At 37.3% G+C, this 14,281-nt stretch overlaps 2 protein-coding genes across 4 annotated transcripts; one reads left to right on the top strand and one right to left on the bottom strand.

Moving 5' to 3' along the window:
- The first annotated feature begins 2,974 nt into the window (after positions 1 to 2,974).
- On the top strand, positions 2,975 to 6,869 carry LOC137713582 (ETHYLENE INSENSITIVE 3-like 1 protein). Of its 3 annotated transcripts, XM_068452917.1 has the most exons (3): positions 2,975 to 3,106; positions 4,232 to 5,932; positions 5,984 to 6,869. In XM_068452917.1, exons 2-3 carry the CDS (start codon positions 4,378 to 4,380, stop codon positions 6,406 to 6,408), a joined length of 1,980 nt encoding a protein of 659 aa, XP_068309018.1. In that variant the 5' UTR covers positions 2,975 to 3,106; positions 4,232 to 4,377; the 3' UTR covers positions 6,409 to 6,869. The 3 variants fall into 3 exon arrangements, with proteins under 3 accessions (XP_068309018.1, XP_068309001.1, XP_068309009.1); XM_068452900.1 differs by having other exon boundaries at positions 4,232 to 6,869; XM_068452908.1 differs by lacking the exon at positions 2,975 to 3,106 and adding an exon at positions 3,182 to 3,335 and having other exon boundaries at positions 4,232 to 6,869.
- An 841-nt stretch (positions 6,870 to 7,710) lies between these two features.
- LOC137748264 (uncharacterized) lies at positions 7,711 to 14,281 on the bottom strand. The gene is made up of 15 exons (XM_068488393.1): positions 14,132 to 14,281; positions 13,048 to 13,167; positions 12,855 to 12,914; positions 12,663 to 12,764; positions 11,573 to 11,656; positions 11,374 to 11,492; positions 11,168 to 11,269; positions 10,691 to 10,807; positions 10,079 to 10,144; positions 9,911 to 9,977; positions 9,412 to 9,465; positions 9,233 to 9,322; positions 8,930 to 8,977; positions 8,777 to 8,815; positions 7,711 to 8,608 (listed from the first exon to the last, which is right to left on the bottom strand). Exons 1-15 carry the CDS (start codon positions 14,141 to 14,143, stop codon positions 8,501 to 8,503), a joined length of 1,188 nt encoding a protein of 395 aa, XP_068344494.1. The 5' UTR covers positions 14,144 to 14,281; the 3' UTR covers positions 7,711 to 8,500.

Below are 14,281 nucleotides of genomic sequence, written 5' to 3'. Positions count from 1 at the left end.
AAAGTCTATACAATTCCAATTAATCCCTTACTTAGGAAATTGATCAACATCAACCCATATAAAAGTTTATCTTCCATGCTTTTCCTGTGGATGAACTTTGGATGTGTGTTTTTGTTTTATTTGTTTTAATGTCGAAAATAATATTTTTTTAGTTTTTATGTAAATAAGATATTTTACTTAAATTTAATCACATGTCAAATTTTGATTGAATCGTAGTGCTATTGAAAATGGCACGTTGAGTCTCGCACAAGTTTTTCTCGATTGCTGCTGAGTATGGGGAATTGACACCTCGTGGACTGTGGGCTCAACTCATGGGTCCTTCCGGCCCTCCCAAGCTTCTATAATGAGTAGGCTTTTTGAAATTGACCCGCTAAAAGTCGACCTGTGTTATATTAACAACTTAACATGGACGTGCTAGTGCAAGTGGTTCTCTATCACAGGGGGTTTGAATCTCATTGATTTTTTAATCTAACATCTAATTTAACAAATTTATTATTTGACAAATATTTATTCTTTGTTCAAAAAATAAATTGACGTTCTAGTACTAAAAATGTATTAATTTTAAAAATCAACGTTACATTGACAGTATCTTATCTAATGAATACGATTATACGGATGACATTAACTACAACGTTGACATTTCTGGTGCCTTATTCGTTGTCTCTCAAAATTGACCTTTGGACGGATCTAATAGCCATATAAATCCAAGATTGACCTCATAATAATGTGTTTCATTGAGTTCTATGCTCGCAAGTATATCAGATAAGACTATTTGCTGGCCATGCAATAGTAATCAAAACGTGCATTTATGATTTTTTTTTGTTAAAAAAAGTCAATGCCAAGCGCATAAGGCTAAACTAAATGACAAATATGAAAAATGAAATAAGAAAATTGTAATGGTCTCTTAACTTTAACTCAATTGGAGAAATTGTTTCTCAATTTTAATCCAATTGGAGCAATGGTCTATCAACTTTAATTCAATTGTAGTAATAGTCTTTTTTACATGACTCATTTTGACAGAACTTAAGATAGTATAAAAATCTGGAATAGGATTCTCTTTGTGGGGATTTGAATGATCAATTAATCGTGTCGCTCATCGTACATCATGCGGTTAGAAATTATTTTTAAATTTTATTTTTAAATTAAATATAAATAGCACCTATCGAAAATTGACCGCACGATATACGATGAACAGACATGATTGATTGATTCCAGGATCCCCACAAAAAAGATCCGGAGAGGATCCTTGTCCAATCCATCCAAACTCAAAGGTGAATATTTAGAAAACCTTTTTTTTTTTTTTTTTTAATTTAAAAATATGTTGCTTGATATCATCAAGAGACATCAATAACAAAAAAATACGCACTAGCATCACTTCTAACTTTTTTTAGACGAAAAATCACTTCTAACCAAGGTTCTAAAAAATGCTAGCTGCTAGTCGGGCGGTGGGTTGGCGCCTAGTGCCTAGGCGGCTAGATGGGATCTAGACAGGTGCATAGGCGGATTTAGGTAAATTTCCTGTATATCTTGTAAATAAGTGCATATTGACACATAAAAAATTATACTTGTATGAAATTCATGAATAAGATAATAAAAGAATAATAAAATACAAAAAAAGTATCCAACAAGTCTAAAATTTAAAAACACATTAAGCATATATGCCATATAACTTAAGACATTTTAAATGATTATATCTAATTTAGAAAAAAAAAGTAGAAATCCCACATAGTGGGTTGGGTGGTTCATAATAAAGGAATTGGATCCTCTCCTGAGCAAAGGCTCAGGATCCTTTTGACCCACTAACATGGGGCACTGGATTTTGATCCAACGACTAAAATTATTATAACTTTTAGAAAGGTCCTCTGTTTATAGCCGTTGAATCAAAATCCAACGACCCATGTTATTAGGTCAAGAGGATCCCAAGCCTTTGCTCAAGAGAGGATCCAATTCCCATAATAAAACTACTAGGAAGCCATGCCAGGCATCCCTTAATCAAACCATGCACATTGGTATCATCCCCGAAATCCTTTCTCTTTTATTTATGATTTTATTTGGGTTGGTGTCCCACTTTGAACTTTGGAGCACCAAAACCGGTCAAAACCCTATATAGCAATTGAGAGTTGAGGTCAGAAATCATAAAGAGACAATTATGAAGAGGTGCATGCATCCTTCCCCATTTCATAAAGCACCACGTGTGAGGTGTGACCCCTCCCCTCCACCCATAGTCCCCATCACTCACATCAACTTAGAGACTCCCAAACGAAGGAGACCATTTTGACGCCTTGAAAACCGGAAACTTTTATTATTTTTCATTCTTTCCTTTTCCTCATCGTTTTCGTCTTCTTTTTCTTTCCGTTTCCTCTTCTTGTTCTTTTATAGGTTATGACTTAAAATTTTTTGGCTTAAATTTTTAAGTTTTATCCCCAAAGGTTGGAGATGGTCTTAGTATAGATAATATTGTTTTACAAAAAAAAAAAAAAAAAAAAGAGGTTGTACACTAATGATGTGTACCTCAATAAAATAAACATTTCTAAAGAAAACTACGTAATTTTCTAAATAATTATTCTATATCCTAGTGAATGTTGTAAACTATTATATCCAAATTCAAAAATATGACTCGGCATATCAAATTTCATGGCCATGTGACACTCTCATAAATTCTAAAGTTTTGCTGTTATTTCACGTTATGCTACGTATAAATTTACTTATAAATTGACATTTCGATTAGAAAACATTAGTATTGTCTTTTTATTTTACTGTTATTACTGAATGGATTTTTTGACATTTCTCTGAAGATGCAACCCAAACAAACAAAAATGAAATCAATTACCCCTTCATTTATTCCATATCCAAAAAACAAGAGATTACCCCACGCATCAACCGCGGTTAAAACGTAACCTAACCCTAGTTAAATAGGTCACCGTTGCTTGCTTCTCCTGATATCCTTGTCCCCACAGCCAGCTGGTGGCCGCCACTCTATCTTCTTCTCTCTCCTCTGACCACTAAAAGAAAAGAAAATTTTCTCTCATTTCTCTCTGTCTGAGCAATCAGAGAGTGCTTAAGGAGCTCCAATGCCTCCTACAAACACATGATATCAATCAATCAGGTACCTTCATGTTCTACTTTTTTATTTATTTATGTTTTTTATTAAGTACTAGTTTTTTTTCCATATCTGATTGTTCTGTTTATTGTTTAGGTTAATCTGTTCTTATCTGCTTAATTAATAAATAAATATTTTTGTTCTCAATTTTGTGACTTTTCAAGGTATTTTATGGTTGATCTGTTTGCTTCTACTGTATCTTACACTCTAGGGTTCTTCTCTTGGTCATTTCCAGGTATATGTAATAGATTCTCTCTGGGTTTTGTTTGGTGTTCCTTGTTGTTTACTATAGTTTTTAATTTTCTGTTTGATTTTTATTTCCAGGGTTTTATTTCGTTGTGTTTTAATATTTTGTTTTGCAAAATTTGGAAATGATATGTTTGGATCTCGATTGATAGATCCGTTGAATTTCCGGGTTTATATTAAATGATGAAAATGGATTAGTAAGTGAATCAGGTTGCTTTGATAGGTGGTATATTTGCTGTAAACCGGCGTTATGAGCTGTATCAGTTTGTGTAAACAATAATTAAAAACCCGAAACTTGGTGCTGTCAATACTCGTTAATAATGTGTCATTGTGAAGAAAATGAATCTGGATGATAGTAGATCTGTAGGTGCTTGGCTCTGTTCTTTCAGCTTTAGTCCGTTTGCAGTTGAAGGGTATTACGTGTTACTTAAATTTGGTTTTTATTGCTACTACCTCGCGATTTTCGTGACCCTGGTGGATATCATATATTTTTCTTCATTTTGTTGTTTTCTCGTTTTTTCTGGGTTATTCGAGAATCACATCTTTTGTTGCTTGTAGTGATGAGGGCCATGTGTTGGGATTATCTTTTGGTTCTTTTATTTCCTTTTTCATTCTGAATGTGAAAACAAGGAGATCCGTTACGTTCCCTTGTTTGCTTGCTTGGATTAGTTGCTGGATTGATACCCATCTAATATATGGTAGTGATTCTGATTTCTTTAGGGTATTATATTTGTGATTAGCCGTATTTATGAAGTTATAACTTTCCCTCGTAAACTTAAAACGTTCATTGAATTAAAGTCATTACTGCTAGTTCATTGTACCTGATCTATGATTTGCTACAATTTTGGATTGAACTGAGTTTTTTGTAATTTATTTCATTTGCAGAAGCTTTGATTTTCTTTACGTTTCCTGGTTGAGTGGCAAATCTTGGCTCTTAGAAGTTTTAAAGCTAAGTACTGTGCGCAAGATTGGAAATCTTTTTAATAGTGAGAGAAGGGCGGAGAAGTTGACGTGGTTTGTGTCGGTGCTAAATGGGGATCTTTGAGGAGTTAGGTTTCTCTGGTAATCTTGACTATCTTTTGGCTCCATCTGGGGAAGGGGATGCAGCTCCAGAACATGAACAAGAGGCAACTGTGGAGGAGGATTATAGTGATGAAGAAATGGATGTTGATGAGCTCGAGAAGAGGATGTGGAGAGATCGAATGCGATTGAAGAGGCTGAAAGAACAAACTAAGGGAAGGGAAGGAGTTGATAATGCAAGACAGCGTCAATCACAGGAACAAGCGCGGAGGAAGAAGATGTCACGGGCACAAGATGGAATCCTGAAATATATGCTGAAAATGATGGAAGTTTGCAAAGCTCAGGGTTTTGTTTATGGAATTATCCCTGAAAAAGGAAAACCAGTGAGTGGCGCCTCTGACAATCTGCGAGCATGGTGGAAGGAAAAAGTAAGATTTGATCGTAATGGCCCGGCTGCGATTGCTAAGTACCAGGCAGATCATTCAATCCCTGGGAAGAATGAAGACTTCGGTGCAGTGGCATCCACTCCTCACACCTTACAGGAGCTCCAAGACACCACTCTTGGTTCACTTTTGTCAGCTTTGATGCAGCACTGCAATCCACCCCAAAGACGTTTCCCGTTGGAGAAGGGTGTTGCTCCTCCTTGGTGGCCTACTGGTAACGAGGAATGGTGGCCTCAACTAAATCTCTCCCAGGATCAGGGTCCTCCCCCATACAAGAAGCCTCATGATCTGAAGAAGGCTTGGAAGGTTGGTGTTCTCACGGCTGTGATTAAGCACATGTCGCCAGATGTTGCAAAGATCCGCAAGCTTGTTCGTCAGTCCAAATGTTTGCAGGACAAAATGACTGCTAAGGAGAGCGCCACTTGGCTAGCCATTATAAACCAGGAGGAAGCTTTGGCCCGGAGGCTATATCCTGATAGATGTCCACCTCCATTTGCTGGTGGGAGTGAGTCTGTCGCAATCAGTGGTACTAGTGATTATGATGTTGAAGGGGTTGATGATGATGAAAATATTGAAATAGAGGATTGCAAACCTCTTGTTAATCACTTCAACATTGGAGCCACTGGACAAAGAGAGAGGCAGGTGTTACCTCAGGTTAAGGGAGAGCTCATCGAGATCAACTCGGATTTTGGTCCGAAGAGGAAGCAGCTGGCTGACGAGCCACAAATGATGTTAGATCAGAAGTATTACACCTGCGAATATCTGCAGTGCCCGTATCATGATTACCGCCTAGGTTTTCTTGACATAACTGCAAGAAACAATCATCAGTTGAATTGTCCATACCGGAATAATTCTTCACAAGTTCTGGGAATGTCAAGCTTTCAGATTCACAATGAGAAACCTGTGGGCTTCTCTCTACCCATTGCTCAACCACCAACACCAGCAATTCAACGACCAGTGAACCAGTCAAGTGGGTTTGATGCTTCGGGACTTGGAAATCAACAGCAGGTGAACCAGTCAGGTAGGTTCGATGCTTCGGGACTTGGAATTCAACAACCGGTGAACCTGTCAGGTAGGTTCGATGCTTCGGGACTTGGAATTCAACAACCGGTGAACCAGTCAAGTAGATTGGATGCTTCGAGAATTGGAATTCAACAACCAGTGAACCAGTCAGGTAGGTTTGATTCTTCGGGACTTGGAATTGCTGAGGATGGGCAGAAAATGATATCCGAGCTTATGTCATTCTATGATGGTAATATACAGCAAAACAAGAACTGCAATCCTGGAAACCTAAATGATGTAGATGATCGCAATCAGCAGCAGGCTAACTTTCAATTTCCGATGAATGATAACTTATATGGTCAAGGGCCGGACATAGGACACAACATGAACATGTCGGAACAGTCCCCCATGCCTATGCTTCATCCAGATTTTTCATCCCCGGAAATTCAGTTCGATCAGTTGATGGCATTTGATTCTCCATTTGGTAACAATTCCAACGAAGATGTCGACATAAGATTTGGCTCCCCCTTGCACTTGGCGCCTGTTGGTTATAATGTTGTGGACCCGCCGCTGAACCAAGACCCCTGGTTCCCATGAAGTGGGTTATTCTTATATTGATTGCTCCAATATATACGCGTTGGAGTCCCACAGTTTAGGTGAAGCTTCTTTTCAACTTTATTTGCTTCTCTTATCTTTTGGACTTGTTAGATGTTTATATGCCAATATGTCATAACCCAAATCTGTGTTTGCGGGTGGTTTACACGGTTGAGCAAATAAAGAAGCTTTGTCATGTTTAGTTGCTTCTTTATCTGCTGGACTTTTAGACGTTTATAACCCTCGAGAACTCGGTGTTTCCCATACCGCAACTCTCCCATCTAAGAATAGGTATATCTAGTTGCAGTGTTGAGTAAATCCAATAAGGGACCGGAAAACCCAGTCCTGGTGTTCCGTGCTTTTGTTGAAACGTTGGGAACAATTTTCCGTTTACTAAGTCGATGTTGGAATGTCGTTATGTGATGTATATACAGAAGACATCTATATATGTGGTGGTTTTTACATATTTAGCTGCACCTGTATCTTGTTTCTTTGGAAGAGATTGTTTTTAACTTTTCTTGCTATCGGCTACATTTATTTTGATCCGTTGCACGAAAATTCTACAGTGCATGAGTCACCGGTGTATGGGATGCACCGCTCAAATGGACGGTGAGATTTGCATGCTGTAATCCAAACATTCAATCTAGCCGTTCATAAAGTCGGTGCAACGCATAAACCGGTGTGCCATGCAAATCATGTATGGTGTCCAATTCGAAGAGGTAAAGAAAGCAATGAAAGCGTCGTCTCTAATCCCTCTACCACCCCGAATCCTTGACCTATTCGACAACAATCGTTATGGCTCTGTTTACAAGCGAGAGATACAGTAGTGTGGGTTCTCTGCTCCTCTAGAAATTGCGCGTTCGTACAAGTAGATGGATGAAAACTTGGTCTTAAAAAAAAACAGCATTCCTAGCAGACAACGGTATATAGTTTTTTTAAATCCATAAATAGTGCTCACCAACAGAATAGCAAACATTTGTAATGGCATCCGCTAAGAAATTTGCTTTCGTTAAAACATGCCGCCGAGGTAGAGTCAAATTGAGGAGTGACCCGGTATGGTGCCAATGACAAGTTTGGAGTCACCCTCAATAAAAACATTTTGTAGTTTCTATGAGAAGCAAATTTTCGAGCTTCCCTGAATGCCCCAGCTACCGCACTGATACGATCTTAATGCCGCTTACCTTGCTTCAAATCCAGTTCATCATGCTCGCATACATCGTATTGAACTTGATTAGCATTTTGTTCTTGAAAATGTAGCTCTTGGCAGTCATTGAGTTTGCTATATTTCTTCTACAATCAGCCTGCTGACCTCCTTAACAAGGCGCTTCATGAACCTCACCATGGTTTTCTTCGTTCCAAACTTGTCCAATCAGGCTTTCCCAGTTTGTGGTGTGTATATTCATCCGTAATTATCACATGTATTACAGAAATATAATTTTTAACTGTAATTAGGGTAGGATTCTACTTGCCTCCCACGCGTACAAGAGCCTGCGTATTATCACAGGCGCTACGCAACCCTAAAGATCATTTTTGTATTTCGAAAGCACATGTCATTCAGTATTGAGATATAATCTTGTATCTGTGTTGTAATTGAGAGAAACCAACAAAGATAAACAGGTGGCTTTACTCACAAATGCATCACAACAGACAGCAAATTCGCAGAACAAAACAGAAGCTCACAACCTCCCTCACCCTAAACATTATTCTGAACCGCCTTACACACGTTTTCAAAAATCAATGAATCAATAGGTTTACACACATCGACAGGAAGATCCTTTTATATGCTGAAATTTACAATGATCACAACACGAAAGCTGGTCCAATCGTTCCTGCCTGGAATACAACAATGCATTGTGTCACCAGGCACCAACACCAGCTACACAACATTGGTGAGTTAATTTCACATCACAACTTCCATGTCAGTCGGCAGTTCAATTTGGTTCACCACAAAATTCTATACACCGATTGCGATATATTCTCACGCGATAAATGTATGCACAGTTACGCTATTCTGGTTTCTGTTGTGTGTATAAGAATGGCCACCAACCTTGCATTTTGCATGATGGATGTCCTATAAATAGGATTTACGCTCGCTTCAGTTTGTTGTTAGTTGATACGGGTCAACCCAACATTTTTCCTCCTTTACTGCATTACTCCATCTTTCCTTAAAGATCTGCATATCAATAAAGGACTGCATCCTAACCTGCCAGCAAATAACATTCGCCGGATAAGTAGTCGCAAACAATGTATATGAATTTACACAATATTTACATCATCTGCAAATGTGTGGGTGTGCACGGAGAGGGAGATAATACGAGATGGTAAAAGGACAGAGCAGTCTACGAAAATTAGACAAATTAAGAATGCTTACTTTAGATCTACCATTGACTTTATCAGAGGCAGATGGGGCCTGAAATTACAAATGATGAACTCACATTAGAACTCACATTATAGGTCAATAAAGAATCTAATACATTGACCCAAATAACAAAACAATCAAGTACAGGAAAAATTCAAAACACACCAATGCTTTCGAGTCCCCCTTCTGAGATGGGTCTGGGGAATTAGTCACCTATGCAAAGGAATAGATGGGAAAGAGAAAAAGGTCAGAAAATAATATGGAGCGTCAAGACCATAGGCGAGCTTATCCTGCTAGAACAAAATAAATAATATGTTTGAAATGTTTATAGACTGCATATTGCATCAATCCAAGTATTTCACACTAATGATGCTGCATCTGCTATGGATGTATGGAATAACAATCAAGACAAGTCTTCCACGTTACTATTTTAAATAGTTAAACAACCCAAGATGCCATGATGCTTGCCTTATTTCCATCTGAGACACCAAGCGTAGGAAGACCAAGATGAACTATATACTCTGAGTCAACCACACCAACGTTTTGTGTTCGATCTCCCTGAAAGATAAAACGTTCTGTTATCACAAAGTACTTGTGAACAATAACTAAGAGAATTAAAAATGGAAGCAATGAGGCAGGAAAATTACTTGTGCACAATAACCAAGCTGCACATCCAGGCCCCATGCATGGACCAAATCATTCTGTAGGGATAATAAATAATCAGAGAATAATCACGATAAAGTTTCTTCTAAGCAAATTACTATAAAGAACAAATAGAAATATAGTACAGATTCACCATATCCAATTTGACTTCCAAAATTTCAGAAGAAATACAGTGCATAGTAACTGTTTACTTGCTAGCAAGGCTACTGACCTGATCAACCAGATTCTCTTCTTCGAAAATAGTACAAATTCTCCAAAATATTTCTTTTCCGATTAATGGTTGTTTCTACTACAAGCCATCCCTTTGTGTTTAACTTGCATGGATTATTCAGCATCACCATTATTTAAAAAAATGCCAGGGCTCAAATAACGAAATCTATTTGCACATACTCATCAATATTTCTGTCGTATACTGTTGTTTACTACCAAAAATAAGTAATGATGCTGTGGTGGTTGGTATTGGTTTTGTAGGGGGTTGTGTACCTGGATCATGTACCATACACATTGCCAAGCAGTTCTTGAAAATACAGGTGCCATCATTTCCACCCAACTGTTATAACAGACCATACCAAACACCCGAAGGAAACTTTTCAGCAAAGTAATGCTTGATAGAGTTACAACGCAGAGAATAGCGCATAGGCAGTTGCTTACCCTGCACAAGGAGGAGCAGAGCTATGGTCGTCACACCTTCCACTGCCTTTGTACTTATAAAACCGTCTGTTGAAAAAGTAGGCAAAGATGGATCAAAGTCAGTTCTATGTATACTTTGATATCCTAGAGTGCGAAATAAAATCTTATACTGAGAGAAGTACAAGTTAATACAAAATCCCAAAAAGTGGTCGCCATGCCAGAAAGCAAAAGAACCGAGCGAGAGAGTATAAGGTAACAGTACAAGAGCACAAAGCAAATACATATGGTTTGGCCATTCTTCTCAAAGTCAACTGTAGCTCTAACTCTACAAAACTGTCATTCCAACAGAACAAAGAAAACTCCACAAAACTGAAACCTCCAAATGAACTTATGTATACTAGGTTTTGAATAAGATAACCAAAGAAGAGAGAATTTGGAATAAAAAGAGACGATACAATTTGGAATTTCTAGGTTTTCTCATTTTGGAAGTTCATGACTATAGTATATTTAGAGATCGGTTTAAAGCAAGGATGCAGCCCAAGTACTAAGAGTCCTATGTTACATTGGTCTCTTCAACATTAGACACTACAGGTACCAAGGAAATCCACTTTCCAGAAAACATCCTACACTAACCTGTGCACTTTTGAATTCTTCACACGTGCAGTGATTGGATGATACACCTCTGACTTGTCAGGATCAAGTGCTGGCTGTGATATTTCCAGTCCCTCTTCTTGAATTATGGATAGATATCTGCATGACATGTTCAAAACACAATGCATTATATCTCTGTGTGATATCAAATCAGTTTCCTATTTTCTTGTCTGTCAAACATTGATTGAATGACTTTGTGATTACACCATTTCATAGTCCAGTTAACTACATTTTAATTACCATATTCCCGTCAACATGAACATTATCAAATGGGAATTTTTTTAAGTTATCCGTACAGATGTCAGTCAGAAGTCTTGTAAGCCGAAAATAAAAGTATGTGTGTGTCATATTGTCTATTTTATCTTAGGATCATAGCAGACAAGAATGATATGCAATATTCATCAGTAATCACTATACAGATGCCAATATCATTCTAAAAAGTTAAGCGACGATGCTTACCGCATCGGGTCAAAATTCTCAACTCCAAGGTCCTCATCCCAAAGAAAAATATATTTGTACTCCGAAACTATATCTGGATGCAGGAAACGTTTGGCGAACCACCTATGTCATCATACAGTGCTGTGAAATCCGCACACGTATAGAGCATTCCCACCCAAGGGTAACTAGCTATAGTTTAAGTAACCATGTGAGAGAATAACCGTTACCATTTTGTTTGATTCATCACAGACACGTGTATGGCATGATCACTCCAAGGTAAATCCCTCCATTTATCCACCGCACCGTCATAATGAAAAAGCATTACAACAAAATCACTTGATAGAAACTGCATTACAACAGCAGATATTTAGAATAATATGGAGAAAAGATTCTAATGTGAAGGGTATGAGCCAAATGTATCACTACCTTTTTGACAATTTTGTCCACTATCTCTTTCTGCTTTATTCCAACTGCAATTGCCAGCAAGCTCTTAGAAGGTTTTGAGTTTTCCTGAAATAAGAATTTTGCAAATTTTAGGCAGTATAAACACCTGAAAAGAATAAAAGAAAAATATATATAGATATATACGCAAACAAACACATTTTAATGTATTAACAAGGCAGATAATGAGTACTAATAGGAATGAACCAGGTGGAAGCAAGAATTTGTGTCCCTAAACTAGAAATTTCAAGCTTTCTTATTTGCACGAAAAGTCCAAAAAAATATTCTCCAACATTTTGCAGTCTATTGCAAAGAAACATATATGTTAAAAAGTTCCGTACTGATTTGAGATAATGATTTACATCAAAGTAAACAGGTGCAAGGGCATGTTTAATTTAAGAGGACAGTAGATGCCACAAGCAATTTTGTTCGGAAGGAAATAGAAAACACAACAAATCCAGTCAAGCAACCATTTTAAGTTGGGAGAGATTGGAAGAGATGTAGAAATGGAAAGATGAGGGATAGAGAAGATTGGATAAATGATGGTAAAAGAGAGGTAGAACAAATGCAAAAGGCATATAAAATGAATGCTAAGTTGTTTTAAGATTTGTTTACATTCATGCTTCTTTATTTATTTTCCTCTCATTCCATCATTCTTCTTCGTCCCTCATTTTCCCCATATCTGTTCCTCTGATATCACACAAAAAGTGAAACTAAAACTAAGAAAATGAAATATTATCACACGGGACCATATTATCTTAAGGTTACTAAGCAAGGTAAGATGAAAATTTGCATCTAAAAATATTGCAAAGAAAAAAGGGACTTGAACAGTTCATTACATTTTAGAGCTTTGTCTTTATATTTGAAATTACTGTGATGTTTAATAAAACACGTCATCCAACTAAGATGTTTCCAGCATACTAATATGCCCTTCACTTATTAAATGATACATAAAAGGCACACGGAAGACGGGATAACACACTTATTAGCAACATGAAAGTCATGCTTCTCATACAAAGGATAAGTATGCGTTATCATTTATCAATCAACAAGAACTCGCCATAGCTTAGCATACATTTTTCACAGATGAACCCCATAAAGGCAGCGCTTCCAAGTCCGATGTTTTGACAACAATTCCTCTTGGTAATGCCTCACTCCCTGAAGGTTGGCAATGATTCTGAGGATGAAGGGGGGAAAAATTTTCAGCAATAGAAGTAACTTAAAGTGCCATAAAAAGAACACTTAATCTTCCCAGTAAGACGCAAACCTTGCATGTATGCAAAGTTGTATTCTGTGTATTGTAGATCACTTTCCATCTTGTTAATTTCTGCAAGAAAGATTTCTGGGACTACTTAATTGATAACAGATAATACAGAAAAGGTATCAGAACTTTGTTTTTTTTGTTAATATAGAAGTAAAAGGTGCACACTGTACACAACTTGCAGAACAAAAAGACATACTTCCTTGTACTCCTGAGCAATGGATGCACCACCGATGAAGTAAGCCCCACAGATCAATGAAGATACAATGAAGAGACTGCAGTAGAATGACCTATTCTTTGGGTCTGACAGCGTAGAGGCCTGAGAAAAACAATGAGAAAAGTAATCTTAAAAGTTAATCACGCTGTATTGCATTTGATCCCATCAAGGGCGTTGATTGGTGATATCAGGACAGGAGAGGATAAATAGGAAAGAACACGATGAAGGAAGAACGAAAATAGGAGTCATTTCAATGCACAAGTAGTCATAAACATTCGTCCAGAATCCAAACTAAAATCAATGCAAAAGAATTCATTTCTTAGCCGAAGAAATTCTTGTCAATACTTCACATGCAAATTTTCCAAAAGAATTCATTTCTTAGCCGAAGAAATTCTTGTCAATACTTAACATGCAAATTTTCCATCAATTATGCGGGATTCAACTCGTGGCAGTTAAAAGACAACAGACGGTAAGTTTCCTCCAAACCTTCTCAATAAGCAAACAGAGAAAAACAATTCAACCGATTCACCATTCCAATTTCTACATAGCAACACAACTTTCGCTATCCCGAATAAATTCTCTAGTTAATGTGCTGTAAGTCTACAACTTTAATCGCAGAGAACCATAACTCCGTCTCAAATTTGAAGATTTTTCTTTGTTCTATTAACAAAGCCTCATCCAGATAATTTATTTTCAGGAAAAAAAAATAACAAACCAAAAGTCGCAGCTAACATTCAAGTTCTTATCTCCATAGCTTGTACAAAATTGAACTCATGGGTAACCCAGACTTCCATTTTCCTTCCATTTCAACTCCTTTTTTTTTCTCAGCAACCAAACAGCACAAACCGCTACGTTTTCGCAGCAACCAAACAGCACAAAACGACTACTTTTTTCGCAGCAACCAAACAGCACACAAGAAAAATGGATTGGGTGCATTCAAACTCCAAAACAAAACCAAATTCTTTAAACCCGAAAACAATAAATATCAAGTTGGTAGGTGGAAAACAGTTAAAGATAATCAGAGAAGAGAGAGAGAGAGAGAGAGAGAGGAGAGAGGGAGGCTTACAGGATTGATCATTGGCGCTGCAACTTTCAGGGAACTTTGAAAAGAAGAAAGAAGTTGAAAAGACAAGTTCTGTTTTGTTTCCTTTGTTTGTTTGGGCTTGAAGTTTTGTAAATACAAAATGTGAAAGAAAAGAAAGGAATTCGAAAGAAA

This window comes from Pyrus communis, chromosome 1, assembly GCF_963583255.1.
Source record: "Pyrus communis chromosome 1, drPyrComm1.1, whole genome shotgun sequence".
NCBI lineage: Eukaryota > Viridiplantae > Streptophyta > Magnoliopsida > Rosales > Rosaceae > Pyrus > Pyrus communis.
The sequence above is the reverse complement of the archived record's forward strand: the minus strand, read 5'-3'. Positions and strand labels throughout refer to the sequence as shown.

What these genes read in the sequence shown, in the direction of transcription:
- LOC137713582 (XM_068452900.1), top strand. Translation starts at nt 4,378, where the DNA reads ATGGGGATCTTTGAGGAGTTAGGTTTCTCTGGTAATCTTGACTATCTT.
- LOC137748264 (XM_068488393.1), bottom strand. An exon ending in GTGTATGGTACATGATCCAG is followed by an intron (nt 9,466 to 9,910) that starts GTACACAACCCC and finishes TTATCCCTACAG; the next exon opens with AATGATTTGGTCCATGCATG. An exon ending in GTGTCTCAGATGGAAATAAG is followed by an intron (nt 8,978 to 9,232) that starts GCAAGCATCATG and finishes TCCTTTGCATAG; the next exon opens with GTGACTAATTCCCCAGACCC.